The 20,313-nt window shown below is 36.3% G+C and overlaps 2 protein-coding genes across 4 annotated transcripts in view; one reads left to right on the forward strand and one right to left on the reverse strand.

Annotated features, from left to right (window-relative positions):
- Nucleotides 1-20,313, forward strand: part of LOC145293851 (uncharacterized) — a 3,143,230-nt gene that overhangs the window by 1,318,482 nt on the left and 1,804,435 nt on the right. The window lies entirely within an intron of this gene.
- LOC145280123 (uncharacterized) lies at nt 14,377-15,210 on the reverse strand. The gene has a single exon (XM_080131883.1). The coding sequence runs from the start codon at nt 15,208-15,210 to the stop codon at nt 14,377-14,379; it is 834 nt and encodes a 277-aa protein (XP_079988009.1).

Genomic DNA, 20,313 nt, shown 5'->3' on the forward strand with positions numbered 1-20,313 from the left:
CATATACATAGGTGCGTCCACATATACATCGATACTTCCACGTACAAACGGACACACACATGGATGCACACATGCATATATACGCATACATACATACCCAGATATACAGACAGTTATTGGTATAGACATATTCGTCTACATAGGTGTAAATCTAAGTTCATTAGTGTGTATATAGACGCAATACTTTCGTTAAATATAGATATGATTATACATAGATCTGAGCATAAACTCATTCCCAGGCTCATATGCGTAATATTTTACGTTAGTGGAGGTTTTTAATGGGTTGATGTTGGTGCACACGGGAGCGCCGACGTAACCTCCTCATAAATGTACATACCTAGAGATATACTCCCCCACACGCATGCATGCACACAGATATACATGCACACACATATGCACACATACATGAACTCATACATACATCCGCAAAAATCCACATCCACTCTCACTTACGCACCGATAACATGTCAAGGCGAAGATGCAAGTGTACATGTGAACGTCTCTTTAAGCATATGGGTGTGTATGTACGCATGTGTGTGCTCGCACATACGGCCGCAAGCTAACCTTCTCCAAGCACTTAACAGCAAATAAAAATCAAATACATGAACCCCATCATACCCCCGCCTCCCAACCTGAGCGAACACCCAACAGGTCAAGACATACGTATCAAGAAATCATTCCACCAACGAGACGCCACCAACCTAAACATTAGGACTCGAATTTAAAAATAATCCCCTCCTCCTACCCCCACATATCTTCCTCCCCCCTCCATGTATCTCTATGCCCTCAGCCAAGACCCACAACAACCCCCTAATAGTGTTGTCTCTTCTCAAAATGTATAAAATGATAATGATTTGTACTTTGCTAAAACACATTATAGCTTTGCAATCGAAGATGTTAAATGTAAAATAAATATAACCTTAAAATCTGGCAATCTGTACACCACAGCGCAGCCTGTCTTTGAGTTTTGCTGAAAATGTATGTTGTATTAGATACTTCGTGTCCATGTCTTTAAAATGTAATCAATTACTTAACAAACTCTTGCGGATTTCATCTATCTGCTTCTGTTTCACCGACTAGAGGAATGTAGGTCTACGGATTTTTCCAATGCTTAAGCATTAAACAAGTTATACTCGGATGTTTCTTTCCTGCTGAATAAAAAGTTCAATATTTTCGCCAGCATTATCTAAGGCGATCCGAGTCCATTCTAACAGAGTTGAACACCATATGACTTATATTATTCATTTATAGGCTTTAATGTTATACACCACCTTTGTTTATAAACGTAAATAGCGAGTGACACATTAGCACTCATCACCAATTTGCTCCCTTTAAGTTGCTAACACGACTATTAATATACTGCTGTTCTACTTTGGTTCGATTTTTTCTTCGAATAGCACCACTATTCCAGGTCGCGGTGTCACTCAGATCAGAATGAATTGTTATTAGATAGTGAGACAAATCAAGGACGGTGGAACTTGGGTAGGTTAAGATTTTTTTTTATATAACAGAACTCATAGTAAAAGATTCTTATTAGACTTGAAAACGATCATTTCATACGAAGTCGGAATGCAGATAAACGGAAATGCTTTCCACAAACGAGTAACTCAAAAGATTGTCTCAAAACTCAGGGAATGTTTGTTTAAATGTTGGCTAGGCACATGAAGTAGGAAAGTCGTTAGCAATTGTCGTGAAATCTTACAAAAATAAGTTTATTGCAATTATTTACTAGCAATTGACTCAGTAAATGACTACCATCGGAATAATTTGAATATTTTTCTCAGGTAACTAATATTTTACTGGTATCTATTTCTAATACCCATATTGATTGCAAGTACAACATGTTTTTTTTCTTTTTAAACGTTCCACGCTTCACTATATTTGGAATGTCTTTCCTTACAATAGAGTTTTATTTCAACATAGTCCGTACTCTGCACATGTACACTGTAAGTTGCTCAGATTACGACCTATTTACGTTTTCTCTTAGTTTTACGACCTCAGCTTCAATAAAACTTAAAGGAATAAATACAGGTTTCGTCAATTTTTTGCGATTTACTATTTCTTATTTTATATGCAGCTGTTGCTGTAATTCCTTAGCAAGCAGAATGTTTATTCGAAGCTTCCAAGCTGTTACGGCCAAAAGTATTTTATGTCTTGAACAAAAATTCTAAATTTACGCATGTCAGTTTTTTAATCTTTCCGATTATATATTTGTAGTCATAGTGCCGGTGTCAATAGTAAACCTATTAGTAGTATTCGTTTTTTCCACTAGTAGATAAAATGTGTTTTTATACCTGGAATACGTAGGTTTAAGATATCATTAATCAAAAACGCACCCATTGTTCCAGGAAAATTGCTGTCCCCTTTCCATGTAAATAAGAAGAACATTCGATAAGTGAAAATGAGATTCGGATAAGTCCAGACTCGAACTTTGTAAGCAAGGTTAAAAAATAGAATGTTAGAAATAGGAGTGCTAAAAAGGTATATTTGAACATCCTATTATTAATAGTTAGATATTGTTTATATCGTAAAAAAAATTGATTGTTCACTCTTTTGTGAATTTTAATATGAAAAATGCCAGCTAAAAAGAATGAACCATACAAATTAAAAATACAATATAAAAAATAGGTTCAGTTTTCAAATAGGTTAAGAGAGGATTCGTTGTATGTAGAAGTGTGTTTTGGACAACCATGCATAGCCACGTGAATTAGTCACTTTGGAAACACACTTCTGACGTCATAATAAAAGAACGATTCTCCATATAGTTCTATGGGTTCGAATTTCACAGTCAGTCCAATAAGTCATTCAGATAGAGAGTGGAGAGTCAGTTAGTTGACAGTCAGTGATCATCTGACCTTTTGTAGGGAAGGGGTAGAAGATTAACCATGTAGAACAGATGTGAATTCCTAACGTCATGATCATTCGACCGGTCAAATGAATAATGAATCATCTTTGTGTTTTTTTGTAAAACTGTTGTAATGTGTCATCTTTCACCACCCAAAAGGTAATGTGTTAATCATCTTATGAACATTGCGTAACCCTTCCAAGATGATGTGGCTCTCCTCCTCTCTATATGCGTTATAAGAAATGTAAGAACTGCGCATCTATCACCATCTCTTCTTGCTAATATATGTTATAAGAAACATCCCAGAACTGTATAAATGTCTCCCTCTCATCATCATCGACGTCCGTGTATTATATGATCCCAATATGAATTTTCTCTCATCTCTATCATATGTACCCTTATGCAACACCATTAGTATAACTTATCTAGACATGACATGTTAGTAGGTAATTATGTGTTCATCTGAAAGGCGTTTTAATGTGTACTAATTTCAACATGAACTGTAAGAAGACAATATGACACATCATTAGGTGATAATGTTTTCACTTTAAATGCATGGACATTTACACTAATTTCAACATGTAATGTAAGAAAGTAGTGTTGCTTTCACGTGAAATACATTGGTTTAAAGGGCCTCTAATCAGCAAATATACCTTACTATTTTACATTGTTAAAACTAACACTAAGGTAATGCATAATGTTTCTACCTTATATGTGTTGGAATTTGTGCTAAATTCAACATGGCATATTGTAGTTGATTATTATGTTTCACCTGAAAACTCACTTCTAATAAACACAACCTTATATGCATTTCCTTATATTGGCATGATATTTTAGTAGGTGATAACTTTTTCACCAGAAATGCCTCAAAAGACTTACTAATTTTAACATTACATACAAGTAGGTAATATTTCAACTTGAAATGTGTAATTTAAAAGATCCATAATCAACAAAAGCATTATATGAGTTTTCTTTTTTCGACATACCACTTGATTAGGTAAAAATGGTTCCAGTTTATATGCGTTGGAATTTTTACCAATTTCAACATGCTATGTAAGTAGAAAATTATGTTTTAACCTGAAATGCGTTTGAATTTGCACTAATGTGAACGTTACATATATGTAGTTAATAATCGTAATATTTTAGGAGGGGAAGCGAATAGGTTCACTGAGTTTTAAGTTTATTCGTTGCTCATTAATTTATGCTTGCATTACTAATTTTTTGTGACACCTGACCTAGTAACAAGTTTATTAATTAATAGATTTTTTAATTTTTATTCATCACATAATCTTTTTAGGGATTTACTTTTTGGTGGGGGGGGGGAGGGGGTAATTACTTGCTTTATTTTCTCCCCCCCAAAAAAACAGTTGTAAAAAGTTAAAACTGACATATTGTTACTTTTCATTTTACATCGAGATTTCTTTTCTCCGATTAATATAATGCTAGGTTTTCCTCACCTAATCAGAATGTTGCTAGGTTGATTTGACCAGCGGCATTTTTTGTATCAAATGTTTGTTTGCCGTTTCGAATATTGTACAATCCTTTTAAGGGATGTCAGTATGATAACGGCTTCATCGCATAACCGTACTAATATATAGCTATTTATATATCTCGTATTAATTTCATGGCGAATCCTATGAAATTCTCGGGCGGAAAATTACAGCAGATTCATCTAAATTAAAATGTTGCGTAAACAATTAACAAGTTCTATACGTAGCTATACAATAATACACATTTGAATATCAATTAGTATACTATCCTAGCGCTTAGATATCAGCTGTGCCACCCATGTACATAATTACACTTATTCTGATGTAGTTCAATGTAAGGTTTACTTATATTAATACGGCTTTCTTACTTTATTGAACATTGGTGTAAGTATTTGATAAATGTTAATTTATAAAATAAATGGCATGTATTTTATACTTTAGCAACGGATCATGTGTTTTAAGAAAATATGTCATCAGCTTTCTTCAGATGTTTTCTTAAAATAACGGTGTGTGATATATTTATTTGAACTCATGTATCTGGTATTTTTTTCTCTCACCTGACCTTTGAAAACTCATCTACGTATATCTGCCTTGCTTACGTATGAAATAATATTGCCATCACAATATGCACGTATTTGATGAAATCGGCTTTAACGTATATTGACGTGTCCATTTATTCCAATATACTAACGTGCTCAATTATAGTTTAAATATAAAATATGCTTGATAATCCAGTTCAAGCAATCCTTTTTAATAACATTCCCATTCTCATACCTAATATGAATAGAAAATATATACTGTATTGTATATTACTCTGGAATAAAGTATTTTCCTGCTTATATATTAAGCATTTTACAATTTTTCATTTCATATTTTATTTGAAATAAACGCATTCTCTCATGTGTTCCCCATCCGGAAAATCAATATTTCCAATATGATGCATTATTTATATTTTATGGATAGTTTGAGAGACAGGGTCAACATAGATTACAATAGATCAATGAAAACCTGGATATTTAATATCCATCACAGTTGGATTTCGCCCAATGCTTTCTACCGTGGCATATTCCATTACCAAATATTATTGACTTTATTGATAAATTTATTTTTGTGTTAGTGGTATCTTTTAAGAAATAGGCAGATTTTGCACATTTATTTCCATTTCTCTATCGTTTTTCATGAGATTCATTTGTTGTGTGCATATCTATTACTTTATTACGTATTGTTGCATCTATTAAGGCGTTTACTTTTGATTTTGTCTTTGTAAAATTCAGATTGAGCGTGCTTCTAAATAGTTTAGTCATCTTGAACTTCCAAGCGACGGAAAAATTGGAACAAAAATCCGGGGGGATAAACTAAATTGAGTAATGTTTTGTCTACTGCATATCCAATCAGTTACCATTTGAAAATTGAAGAATATTTATGCAGGATAAATCAAGATCAGTAATAAACACCTTATTTCCCAAAGTTCCTACGCGCCGATAGACAGTGGATAAGGCCAACTTATCAAATTCCTCCAAATTATAAAGCTTTCTTTCATTACACCTAGTGTGCATTCCACCCCCCTCAATGGACACTACTGATTGTTTTTTTGCATGTTTAAAAGTATTCATTATATTTGAAACAGGGAACACCAAGAGAGTGATTTTGAATGCTAAAGATTATAGTATTTGTCTAGGAATGCACAGAGGAAGCGGTGTGATTTACTCTCCGTTAATTTTAGGATGCACATGTAAAAACTTACAGTTTAACTTATACACAGGGCAATGGGTATGGCTTTCAATTGAATTCGATTTTAAATGTGTAATGAAACGCTCAAGTTGTTAATCTTAAAACACTCATGGACTACGGTTCTCTGTATGTATACTAGTGTTAGTTCTCTGTGTTAATAAAATAAAACACTGAAACTTCCAAAAAATCATGATTAAATAAAACTATATATTGTAATTCTAATATATTTATGTTGAAATACATTATATTAAGATTATTATTATGTGCGCGAGAGATGGTAAATATAGTAACAAATAGTAGCAACTAAGATGCATTAATTTAAAGTATTTATTTATTATTTTTTCTTGTTTGTTTACTTATTTATTGTTTATTTTTTACAACGAATTATGGTTATGTATAACAAAGCATGGATTGGCGTATGGCGCCAGCAGCAACAACCGATGTACGCAAACAATATTTTTGTGCGAAGCAACCACATGTCGGGGAAGAAGAAAGAAAATATTATTGAACAAAAATATACATTTTATGTAAGAGAAGGGCAAATATTTATGTTTAACATCAAAAGCATTTTCTAAATAAGGCAGAGTGAAATGTGATAGACACACGGAACACTGGATAAGCACGATGTATTACGAGGAGACTTTTGACCAAGGGAGTTAGTGTCATTGTAGAAAATATCTTTATATAGATGTATTTGTATAACAGATATAGAGTGAGCCAAGGTATATTATCTTCGTATCTTGAGAGAGTGTATGCAAAGGCATCATTAAAACTATAGAGTTCGTTACAGAATGTCATTTGGTACATGTTTACAATGTCATTTTACAAAAAAAATAAAATAAAAAAGAAGAAGCAATGTAACCATGGAAGTCTAAAAGAAAGGAAGTAACCTAGCTATAAATGAAAACCTTAAAAAGTAAGGGTTGTAAACGATATTGTTTTTTTTTTCTTATCAATCTCCAGTTTTCTATATTTTTGTCATATTTTTGATTGCTAAATGAAGTTTTTTAACACGTTATGTCACGATTAATAGACTATTTCCGGTTAAAGACAAATAATCCAGACTGATGTAAGGGTATAAGAGATAAATTTCCAATGGTCGCTACACGGTTTCAAAGGGTTAGTAGTATTGTTTATGTAAACAATTAGAATAAAACAAGTAGAAATTATTTGCGTACATTCTCTTCGATAAGTATTCAATTTGGATAAATGATGTTCGACTCTAAACTAAGATTACTTAATATCCTCAGTTTTTTTTAGATAACTAATTATTTAAGATAAAAAATGCACGGCCTCTCAATAGCATAGGCGCTGCTGACTGGCTGATGATTTTTATTTTATTTCTATTTATTTCGCTGTCTACCGCTTTTTTCAGTATTCTCTTACCCGGATTCCTATTAATCTAATACGTAAGAAAGATATCTTAATATTCTAGGCCAACGTAAATTTTATAACTAATCGCAAGCGAAAATGTGTGACGGTACAGGAACTCACTTGACTTAAACGGAATACTGGAGATTTTTATTAATAAAACGCAGCTGTTGCATTTGTAACTGTGGAAAAAGATAAATAGCGCCGGTTTGTTTAAAGTATTTACTATCCTTGGATAAAGACATGGATGATGTTGATTACGACGGATTTCTTCATAGACATTCAAGACGATGGCGACAGAAATCGACCATCGAAGCACATTTTTCGTGTATAGAACGTCACTTAACCATCAGAAGTTAGATACTGGACATCTGAAGGGCCCATTTACAAAAGAAATAGCTTAGAAAAAAATAGAAGTTAAAACAAGTATTACGTGAATAAAATTAGTGCTTGTGTGTGATAGGATAGCTGTCGACGATAAATAATCAAAAAGGAAAATGTAATAAGTTTTGTATAGTTTGCTGACATGAGATTAAGTAGGAGGAAGGGATAATTCATCGATATTGAAACAGATTGCGCTGTAAATATTTTAACGTATAAAAATTGTTTTCATATATTTAGATTAATCCTGTGAAATTCCATTGTTACAAAGGCCCCAAAACACATAAAATGAAGGAAGGTATTTCTGACGAGGAAAAAGGAGAGTAACATTCAGCCAAGTCGTCCTTAAAAGATTTTATTTGGATGCATTTATTTATAATATAGGTGTATTCATTTTTCTTGCCCTGTCTTTATATTTATCTCAACGTAGTATTTATAAATTTATTGTAAATGTTAGTTCGCATGTGAAATTATATAACATAAAACAGAGGTGTGCATGGCAGAGGTAGAAACTGCAAACTCATCCAAATGCCGCATTTTGTTAGGTGTCATGTCACGGTGAGGTAGTAAGGGAAAATAAGCTATATGAAAAGAAAAATGCACCCTTGTTGTTAAAGAGAATTGAAATAGATGAGTAACACAAGTGGGCCAATAGCGATAGAAAAAAAAACTGGCTTAAACATGATCGCACAAGGACAGCGTAACACGTGGTCGACACTGCAGATTATTTGTTAAAACCTTGTAGTATGGGGATACTTTTTTCACAAAAGAGAAGGCATATTTCTGGGAACTGTCTGTAGATAGACGTCTATTGTTTCAATGGATAAGTCTCAGCTGAATTATTTTACTCATATATTTCTACTTGAAACTGTCTATACAACAAATGTGTTCTGAGTGTGAATATGTAACGATTCCAATACAGGTCTATCATAATTAATTAGATCTACAGAGATAATGTTTGCAAAAGATATAAAAAAACACCCTATTTGAATATCGTAAATCTACGATTTGAAATGATGGTGCTTTAAACTTACCCACACAGTAATTTTGGTAAATAAGTTAACCCTTGACCAGTCTTATAGCGGAATAACTAACATGTACGCTGCTTTCAAGTGAGACGTTAACTAACGCATTTGGAATGCAGAAAGGTTGGAGAATAAACGCTGTATTTCCTACACAAATGATATTTTTATGAAAGGCATCATGATTATTTACTTATCCTGGAGTTTTAGAAATTGTTAGAAATATTTTATTTATTTATTTCTCGCAATTATATCTCATGCTGTTTTAGAATTTTTTCCACAATTTCATTTCAGATTTTCCTATAAAAAACTAATAAGTCCACGCATTATCCCGCTTGAAAATAAGTTTATAATTATAGTGCTATGACCTATGTATCTCGTTGTAAATGGAAAATTACAATTTGTATATCGAACTGACACTACGGGGTCTGAACCTTGTATTGACGTCGAAGGAGATTGTACTATCAGCAAATGCTAAGTACCGGAACTTCAACTATTTTTGCATGAATTCTGTACCAAATAGTAAGTGTCTGGTTGGGCTTCTCGATGCATATCAGTGACTCATTTGGCAATATAACTTCATCATGGTCTAGAAATAACACTTTCATCGCTTTTACTTTCTTACTGTTTCCATCAATCATGCTCTAATAAACTTATAAGACTTTTTTATATATCCTAATATCCAATCATAAAACATCTCGAAAAACAATGCAAGTGTAACCCAGAATACCAACTTACAACGTAAATCCCAACTACCAAGTACAAATTCTCCAATATCAAAGGATATTACTCCTATGTCCCAGCGGTTGATATCCAAGTACATGAGACAAAATAAGAGCTATTTTGTCTTGTTCGAAACCGGCATTTAGCCGGATGATTCCTTAGATAACTTCTTAATTAAAATCTGGGTATTATTGCACTTATTGAACCGTTCTGAAATAGTAACGTTATTATTTAAAAAGCCATTATTAACATTAAGAGGGGAGGGAGTTTTCTTACTATTCTATATTTTAACCTTACAATTGAATGAAAACATATCATAACACTTTAATTAACCTTGGAAATACGATTTTAAAATAGCGCGGATCAGTAAGTGCACTAGTACAAAAATTTGAGTCCCAAGACCGCAATAGGTATGGAAAACTTTACTTATATCTCAAGAATGCACAAATTTTCCCTATATGTGTTTCGGAATTCCATTTGCCAAGAGCAGCGTCTTCATACCATCGCCCTAAAAACAGTATAAGAGCTATAATTTTTAAAGATACCACCGAGAGAATCGACAATATCTTGTCTGCTCATGATAATCCTTCGCGTATCACTCACGTCTCTAGTCACTTCAATATTCACAAGATTTAATAGCTATGCAACTCAGACGAAGTGGATGATGAGGGGAAGTCAATCACATACGATTACTCATGAACCCACTTGTCTGAACGACACTGCCATTCAGTAAGCAAGTCTTCTAGTCGTAATTTTAACAACTTTCCCAGGGCTATCCTTATCTTTCGTTTTGTACCCACTGAGATTTATCGACTACTCAGTTGTATCAGTTAAAATAAAAACCAAATATGTCCTTAGATACTGCAGACCATCGTTACTTTATTGCAGATTTGGAAAGCTCCCATGGATTTAAATGGTACCGTCTCCTGTGCACCATAATAAAAAAAATGCTGTGTAATACTAAACCTAGTTGAATTCCTAATAGTAATTTCCGACAGGAGATTTTATAGGCTACGTACGAATATATGTTTGTTGACGATTTTCATTAAAACACACTCATCGTGTGAATAAGTAATAATATAGAATAAATATATTTGTTTTCGAATTCTATAGCTTGCATAAATATGTAATCCGTCGTAAATTCAATTTAAAGGGTTTACAAGACATTATATATATACATATATATATATAAAGAATATATATATACATAAACATATATATATACATCTAAACAAATAAATTAATATATATATATATATATATATATATATATATATATATATATATAGAGAGAGAGAGAGAGAGAGAGAGAGAGAGACACGGAGACATATGAATATATATCCAGAAATACATATATGTGTACATGAACACATGTATATATATATATATATATATATATATATATATATATATATATATATACCTATATATACAAACATATATAAATGTTACAGGGGTATATATATATATATATATATATATATATATATATATATATATATATATATGTATATATATATATATGTATATATATATATACATGGAGAAGTATATACATATATAGATACACTTATATATACATATATCTATACATATAAATATATATATATAAAGGCATGCATATCAGCACATACGTATATATACAGACATATACATACATATATATATACACACACATAAATATACACATATACATATATATATATATATATATAAGTAAGTACAAAAATGTATATAGACATGTGTATATATGCGGGCATAAACATATCTGCATATATATATATATATATATATATATATATATATATATATATATATGTATATGTATATGATGATTGCAACGTCTTGTCAGACGAGTGACATTTAAAATCCATGAGCCCAATTCCTGAGGGAGTATCTATACAAATATGATGTTACAGAATCTTAGCTTTGTACGACAGCACAGTTGCTCTCTCGGTTCAAAATGTTGAGATCCATCAACAAGCAAAAGCAAGATAACCAGCAACAAATTAGTCTGCAGACAAGCTTAATGCGGGTAATGGTCTTCCGCTTTATGGTTTTTTTTTACATCAGGGATTCGCTTCTCCTAGAAAGGTTGCCTTCACCTCGGCTTACGGGAGCCCTCTACAGCCAAATACACATATACACACACATAAATATACACTGTGCTAGTTGGCCGTTGACCAGAAAAAAGAGTTCATTCGCCCTTTGGAAGATCTTGTTTTTAATCCTTCAGGGATATATATACATACATAAATATATACAGCCATATATATATATATATATATATATATATATATATATATATATATATATATATATATATATATATATATATATATATATATACATACCGATATATATGTATATATACACATATATATATATATATATATATATTAAATTATATCTATGTATATATATATATATACAGATATATAAATATATATATATATATACATATAGATATATATCAATATATATAGACGTTGACGTACACACGTATATATATATATATATATGTTCAAATATATGTATATATATGCATGCAGACACAAACATATATATATATATACAGAAATATATATATATATATCGATATATACATATACACAGACATATATATAGACATATATGCATATATATATATATATAAATATATATGTATGTACACAGACATGTATATATATATATATATATATACATGTATGTATACAGACATGTGTATATATATATACAAACTTATGTATATACAAGCATATATACACATATATATACACATTCAAATACATACATATATACATATATACAGACACACATATATACATATATAGAGACATACATATATACAGGCTCACAGAAAAAAAAAACATATATATATATATATAGAGAGAGAGAGAGACATACACACAAACATATACATACGGACACCCACATACACATTTATATAGGCACATATATATATACACAGATATATGCACACAGACACACCCACACACACACACATATATATATATATATATACATACATACAGCCATAGAAAATTAATATTCTTACAAAATACACAGGTGATAAAAGCAAGCTGTATGTTCTTCAATTATTGTATTTGTTTAAAGAAGAAATATAAACGAAATAGAAAATTACCCAACGTACGCACGCACACACATATACTTATATATAAAGACTTAATGGAGGTTTATTACCCCATGCAATAACTCCCATCGTATATATGTATGTGACATTCCACCTGAACTAGAAAACAGTTACAATTTCTAAAATGAAAACATAATTATAATATCAATTCCGTTAATGCAGTATTTTCTTATTAATTTTTAAACTATTATATTTTTTTGAAACAGCAGAACCAGTGCACTAGGTTTAATCGTTTGAAATATTAGAGCGTCGATGGGCTCCTCCCTTTAACCAAATCAAATGACGTTCTTCAGCCAACGAAAATAGCAGTCCGTTGTGTCCGTGTATGAAACAATTTGTGGAAAAATTAGTTTCCTAAAAGTAATAAGACTGCTCAGTCGAGAAGGAAGCAAGATACACTCACCTTTAGAGTTGCGAAAGAATTGTCCTTCCGCGACGTGACAGTCAGTTAACAAAATAAGTAATCAATGTAATCATCAGCATCATCAGCAAAAGTAAACACTACTGAAATTGTAACCATCAGCAGCAAATGTGTAAATACAACTGAAAATTGTAACAACAACAAGGAGTTTGATTACCTCCCTTTATAGGTCTGAAAAGGTAATGTGATCACCATCATATGACCAAGGTAAAGCTTTATAACGCTTCTAGGAAACAACAACTCTTTTGGTTAGTAACAAGGTAATTGCACCTACTCCCCTCTCTCCTGAACAACCAGTAATTTCTAGTTTTTTCCACACATTCCCCAGGAAGAAAAAAAAAAGAACATGAAGGGAAACAAAGAATATAAGGGTAGGCTCTTACTCAAAACAGTAACATGTTAGTACATTTTTTTGTTTATTCTCTTTTTTGGTTGATCTCTAACTATTCGGGGAGGAGGCTAGGCCTGCCTCGCCGACGTCGTAGCGGGACACAATCGGGACAGTACCACTTTTGTTTTTCAGGAGGAGGAGACTCAATCCCCACATACCTGAAGTGACACCAGTCGTCACATCTATTACAGCAAATCATGTCCTGGTCACCCTGCGGGGAACTACATATGGGACAATACCAAACAACTTCATTGGAACATGCAGACTAGGGAGGAGTATCACCGAGATCTGCCGGCTCATCAACTGATACAGGTACAGTTGGAGCTTGATCCTCTTCACTCAAGGATAATTCCAGGGGAAATAGGTTCTTTAATGAGTGGATATGTACTGCATTCTCGGCCCCCTGTCTGACCCTTGCTGGCCTGACTACGCCATCCTCTCCGCAAAACACCTCCAGGATGATTCCAAGGACCCAAAAGGGCCTAGGCTTCAGATGACTCTTCACCAACACAACGTCTCCAACCTTTAAACGATTCCGGATAGACAGTCTGGACCGACCCTGGAGTCTCTCTCTGAGACTCAACAAGTACTCATTGTACCAGAGAGCTTGGAATTTCTCCAGACACTGGTCCCGTACCCGCATGGTTCTGAGAAACCTCTCTCGACTGGGAGGAAGGTGTGCGGCAAAAAACTGCATCATTGAGACTCAAAAGCAGCCCGGGACTCTCATTAGGCCGCAAAAACATATTGGGGGTTACTGCCTCCAACTCAGTCTCTCGATAGGTTAGAGGGCGGTTGTTGATGGCTCTTCGAATATCCGATATGATGGTCAATAAGGTGAAATAATTCATCTGGCCTCTACCAACCACCTTAAAAAGGCAATTCTTGATTGTCTGGATACTCCTCTCCCAGACACCCCAACCCAGGGCGAGAAAAGGGGGATGGGGCAGAACTTGATTAAACAGGAGCGGAATTTCTGTTGGTAATCGTGAGTCAATACCAGCCTCTTAAACAACCGCCCACCACCTAAAAAGGTTTTAGCATTGTCACAATAAATGGCAGAGGGAATGCCATATAGGTTGGTGAACCGCACCAAAGCCTGCAGAAAGGACAACACGCTCATGTCCGGCACCACCTCGACATGTACAGCTCTGACACTGAGACAAGTGAAGATGAGCAGGTACATTTTCACCTCCTTATTACCTTCTTTAACCCACACGTGGCCTGTAAAATCTACCCCCGTGTGTTTGAAGGGAACCTCCAGTTCGATACGGGAAGCAGGAAGGTTGGCAACATTAGGAGGCATGACTTGTCTGGCATTGTACTTCTGGCACAGGGCGCATGAAGCCAGGACCGTCTTCACTGCCTGTATGCCCTTGGGTACCCAGTAACCATGGCGTCTTAATTCTGCCAATGTGGAAGCGACTCCCAAGTGCTGGCATCTGTCATGTGCATCCATGATGATAAGTCTAGTCACTGAGTGATGTTTTGCCAACAGAATCGGGTGTTTAATTTCCACGTTAAAGTGGAGATATCGGCTAATTCTACCACCCAACCTGATTAGTCCATCACTATCGATGAAGAGGTCAAGGGCCCGCACCAATGCAGGAAGAGTCTTGCCTGAAGAATCTAACAAGAATTCTATTTCTTCAGCATATACTTGATGCTGCATAGTCTTCATGATCAGAATGGCTGCCAGCTTTTCACAGTCAACCTCTACTGGCCGCAATCGATTAATAAACAACTACCAGGGTGGTCACCCTCAAAAGCTTTGAAAAGGTAGAGAATCTTTCTAAGGGAAGCACCGTACGAGATTCCTCTCCATGGAGGATAGCAGCATTCCAAGAGGAACGGACTATCTCCTGGCTGCGTCGACTCAGACATGGCAACTCTTGTGTTGTCCATGGTGCAGAACCACTACTCAGTCAACTGGGACCATAACACCACAGTTGGAAGCAGGTTCTGAAGTTTTGCATTTTCAACCCCCTTGTGATCAAGTCGGCAGTGTTTTCTGCGGTTGGGATGTATCGAAAGGAGGGAACAAAGCCAAGTGCAGATACCAACTCTCCACTCATCTGCTGAATGTCCTTCAGTCTATTACGGGCCACAGGTTCTTACTCACAATAGTCCCTGAGACTAGCCAAGAAAGAACAACCTAAGAATCAGTGGCCACATAAATCTCAGAAGGAGAGAATCTGCCAAAGCTCCGTAAAATAGTGGGCAGGCATCTAAAAGCGACTCCCAAGTGCTGGCATCTGTCATGTGCATCCATGATGATAAGTCTAGTCACTGAGTGATGTTTTGCCAACAGAATCGGGTGTTAAATTACCACGTTAAAGTGGAGAGATCGGCTCATTCTACCACCCGACCTGATGAGTCCATCACTATCGATGAAGAGGTCAAGGGCCCGCACCAATGCAGGAAGAGTCTTGCCTGAAGAATCTAACAAGAATTCTATTTCTTCAGCATATACTTGATGCTGCATAGTCTTCATGATCAGACATGGCAACTCTTGTGTTGTCCATGGTGCAGAACCACTACTCAACCAACTGGGACCATGACACCACAGTTGGAAGCAGGTTCTGAATTTTTGCATCTTCAACCCCCTTGTGATCAAGTCGGCAGTGTTTTCTGCGGTTGGGATGTATCGAAAGGAGGGAACAAAGCCAAGTGCAGATACCAACTCTCCACTCATCTGCTGAATGTCCTTCAGTCTATTACGGGCCACAGGTTCTTACTCACAATAGTCCCTGAGACTAGCCAAGAAAGAACAACCTAAGAATCAGTGGCCACATAAATCTCAGAAGGAGAGAATCTGCCAAAGCTCCGTAAAATAGTGGGCAGGCATCTAAAAGCCAAGAACACTGCCATAAGCTCCAGTGTAGGAAGAGTATTCCTCTTCAAGGGAGCCACCCTAGCCTTTGCAAACACCAGGCACGAATGGCAATCTTGCACCGTGTAAGCGGCGAATCCGTATGCCTCTGAAGAGGCATCACAGAAGAGAAAGAGTTCGCCCACTCCATTCTCACTGAACGCTCTTCGAGGAAAGTAAATGGTCCCCAGTTCAGAGAGATCAGATGAAAGCTTTTTCCATAAGGACAAGTATTCTGGTGGCGCCAGGACATCCCATGCAACCCCCTTCCAAAGCCTGCTCAACAGAATACGGCCCCGCAATGTAACCGGCAAGCACAATGATAAGGGATCATAGACCTTCGCTGTCTCCCCGAGAATATGTCTTTTGTGCAAGCACAAGGGTTGCAATTAACAGGTGTCACATGAAGGGCATCCGAGAGAGGAGAGTATCGATACCCCAGCACCTTTTCCCAATTGTTACCATGAACACTCAATGTCCCATGTTTTTCCATTTCACCTCGGATACCCACATGATCAGAATTACAAGACTGCAATTCAAAACCTCCCTGAAGCAGTCGTTCCCGAGAGAGAGCGTATAATCTACACAGTTCATCTGGATTATCATCTGACATCACCAGATTATCCACGTAAAATCTGTTCTCCATCAAAAACCTACAATTGTCCATTGGGAACTGAGCAGCATAGGACCGGAGGACATAATTTAGTATGAAGGGACTGGAAGCAAACCCAAATATAATGGTATTATATCTAAAGCAGCGGATTCGACCCCCATCCTCAGAAAAAAACAGAATCGGTTTCTATCTGCTTCCAGTTTCAGTCGTATGATCAGGAAAACCTTCCTTATATCCGCTAACACAACATGGTTATTAGCACGGAAGGTGAGCAATAAATTTAATAGATCACTCGTAAGATTCACTCCCTGGTAGGTTGCTTCGTTAAGGGAAGGAAACCCCCCCCAGTCTTGAGACTGCATTTGAAAACGGGCCTAATTTTTGTGGTAGAAGTAGGGTCTGACTTTAAAACAGGTCTGTGTGGAATCCATATAAACTCCTTAAACCTCTGTGGAGGTAAAAAAATCTCTTCTATAATTCCTTCACGTTCCTGATCACGAAAAACCTGCAGACAATCATTATAAAGCTGCCTCCGCTCCAATTTTCGTGCTACATGCTCCAATATGCGCAAGGCCACTGCATGGTTCGAAGGTACGCGAGATAATTTGTCGTCGTCCCAGGGTAACTGGACATAATATTTATTGTCCTTAAACGAGATGGATTGTTGAAAATGAGCAATCTTCCGTTCATCGTAATTGGACAGTTTCTGCTCATCTATACCCAGAGACTCTACACTGAACAATTTTTGCGATCCCCTATGCACGTCACTGTCCATGAAAAAATCGCTCAGGCGATCTTCATACTTGCTTTGAGATTCCAACACAAAACACAAGTGAGAAGGTTTAACATCAGCAGTTGAGGCTAGGACTGAATCGAAAGCAAGACACTCCGGCTCCCTATGTGTAAAAAGTTCTGAACAAAGAAACTGCTGTACCTCACCAAAGGGAACCAGTCCTGTTGGTGTGGAGAATGCTTTCCCACGCAAACAAGGAACAAGTTGAGAGCCCCCAACTGCTGAATAAAATCAAGGCCCACAATACCATGAATAGGTACAAACCCAGTGCCCCTATGAAATCTACCAGCTAGGGGACAATTAAGGCGTTGGAACTCATCTAAAATGGAATCCAGTTCCTCAACACGTACTAAAATTTCTATGTCCTCATGCACTAACACTGGAAGAGAATGAGAACAATGTGGTCCAATGCCCGTCTCCAACACTACCTTTTTTAAATTGTCGGTCACAATCTCCAAGGATCGTGGTTAGCTTCAAATCACAATCCAGCCCGATCGACTCCAAAGAACCAAAGGTCTGCAACACCATACTGGACAGATAAGTCCGGCCACTGCCCGTGCCCAACAAACAGTTGACAGAAACATAGTTGCCATCTCTACCACAGGTAACACACACGACCGGGGGGAGGCTAGACCATTTTCCACAGGCAGAGTTAACATGAAGAAAAGAATCCCTTCGGCCAGAATAGGACGCTGGTCTGGATGACACATTCCCGGAGGAGCCCCGCCCAGTATTAGGGATAAACCCAGGGACCTCGTCCCCCTTGATAAGGAGACGTTTGACCGTCTCCCTGGTATCTTGCAAAATGGAGGATAAGGTAGGGATTCTTTTACCGGAAATCTGGATTAACTCTCCTCTAACCTCTCTGGGGCATTTGGAGAAGAGAATCTTCGCCATAAGGCGCGCCCCAGAAGAAGAGTTATTAGAGAATGATCAATCAAATGTGCCTTCCAACTCTGCAAGAAGTGAGGCTGCTCTGGACATACACCCAGTTAAACTGGTGTACGATTTTTCTCGTTTACAGGAGAAGTCTAAAATGTCCTGGAAGATGTTATCTATAATTTCGTCTTCATCGAGATACTCGCTTTTCAGGACCGGGAGAGCCAACTCATAATTCCTGTTGCATATACTAAAATGGTTAATCAACAGGAGAGGTTGACCAGACAGAGCATTTTAAGAAATTCAGTCTTTCGGCATCATTGGCCATACCAGCTACGCAGTTTTCAAAACGCGGCAAAAAATTCCTAAAGCTCATATGATTGGATTACATAGCCAACCCATCAAAGGTAGGACCCGTAATTTCTATTTGAGATGGCTTCACGGTAAAAGATGACAATCCTTTCTCACGTTCAGAGGTACCTTGAGCAAGGCTTAGTGACTCAGGGGCAGCAGGGAGGAATTTCAACTCAAGATGTTCCAGTTCCTTTCGGAATCGCAAAGCGTTTGCCAGAGCCTCCTTCTCAATTCTCACCCAGTCCTCCTCCTCAGAAGATTGAAGTTGGAGTTTGCTAACGCATACGTCTACCTCCACCAAATACTCATAAACGGATTTCTGCAATGCAGAGAATGATTTAACGGAGATTTCATCCTCCTGATGAGCCGTCTCCAGAATTGTTCGGATTTTGATCCATAGGGTAGAAATTATTCTCCGTAGATCTGCTTTGCTACTATCCATGTTAGTATTGGGGTTTCTTTCTCAATATGTGGAAAAATTAATTTCCTAAAAGTAATAAGACTGCTCAGTCGAGAAGGAAGCAAGATACACTCACCTTTAGAGTTGCGAAAGAATTGCCCCTTCCGCGACGTGACAGTCAGTTTACAAAATAAGTAATCAATGTAATCATCAGCATCATCAGCAAAAGTAAACACTACTGAAATTGTAACCATCAGCAGCAAAATTGTAAATACAATTGAAAATTGTAACAACAACAAGGAGTTTGATTACCTCCCTTTATAGGTCTGAAAATGTCATGTGATCACCATCACATGACCAAGGTAAAGCTTTATAACGCTTCTAGGAAACAACAACTCTTTTGGTTAGTTACAAGGTAAGTGCATCTACTCCCCTCTCTCCTGTGCAACCAGTAATTTCTAGTTTTTTCCACAAATTATCTAGTTTCCGTAGTCGGGCATAGTCTGGTAATTGCAGCTAGCGGAAGCTACTAACTGAATTCGTTTGGGAAGATAACTGACGAATATTGCCTGAACGGTTAGGCACTGTTTTTTTTTTAACCGGCAGTAAGTGCCAGTCAGGATCAGTGTATACCTCAATTTGATATTTTAGTTAAAATTCTGTTAACTGTTAGTCGTCTTTTATCAATATTCCGGCATTGTTTTGCACTGACATTCACTGACTGGCAGTGAGTGGAAGTAACGATTACCGACAGTTAATACGGTTAGGTGGAGGTAGTAGGATAAGCTCCCGGGTACTGGGATACACTGGTTGCTTTTGCAACCGCAAGTGTCTGTTTCGGCGGGTAGTGTCTACCATGCTCATCAGTATTAT

This window comes from Euprymna scolopes, chromosome 1, assembly GCF_053919585.1.
Source record: "Euprymna scolopes isolate OS-2025 chromosome 1, ASM5391958v1, whole genome shotgun sequence".
In the NCBI taxonomy this organism is placed as follows: Eukaryota; Metazoa; Mollusca; class Cephalopoda; order Sepiida; family Sepiolidae; genus Euprymna; species Euprymna scolopes.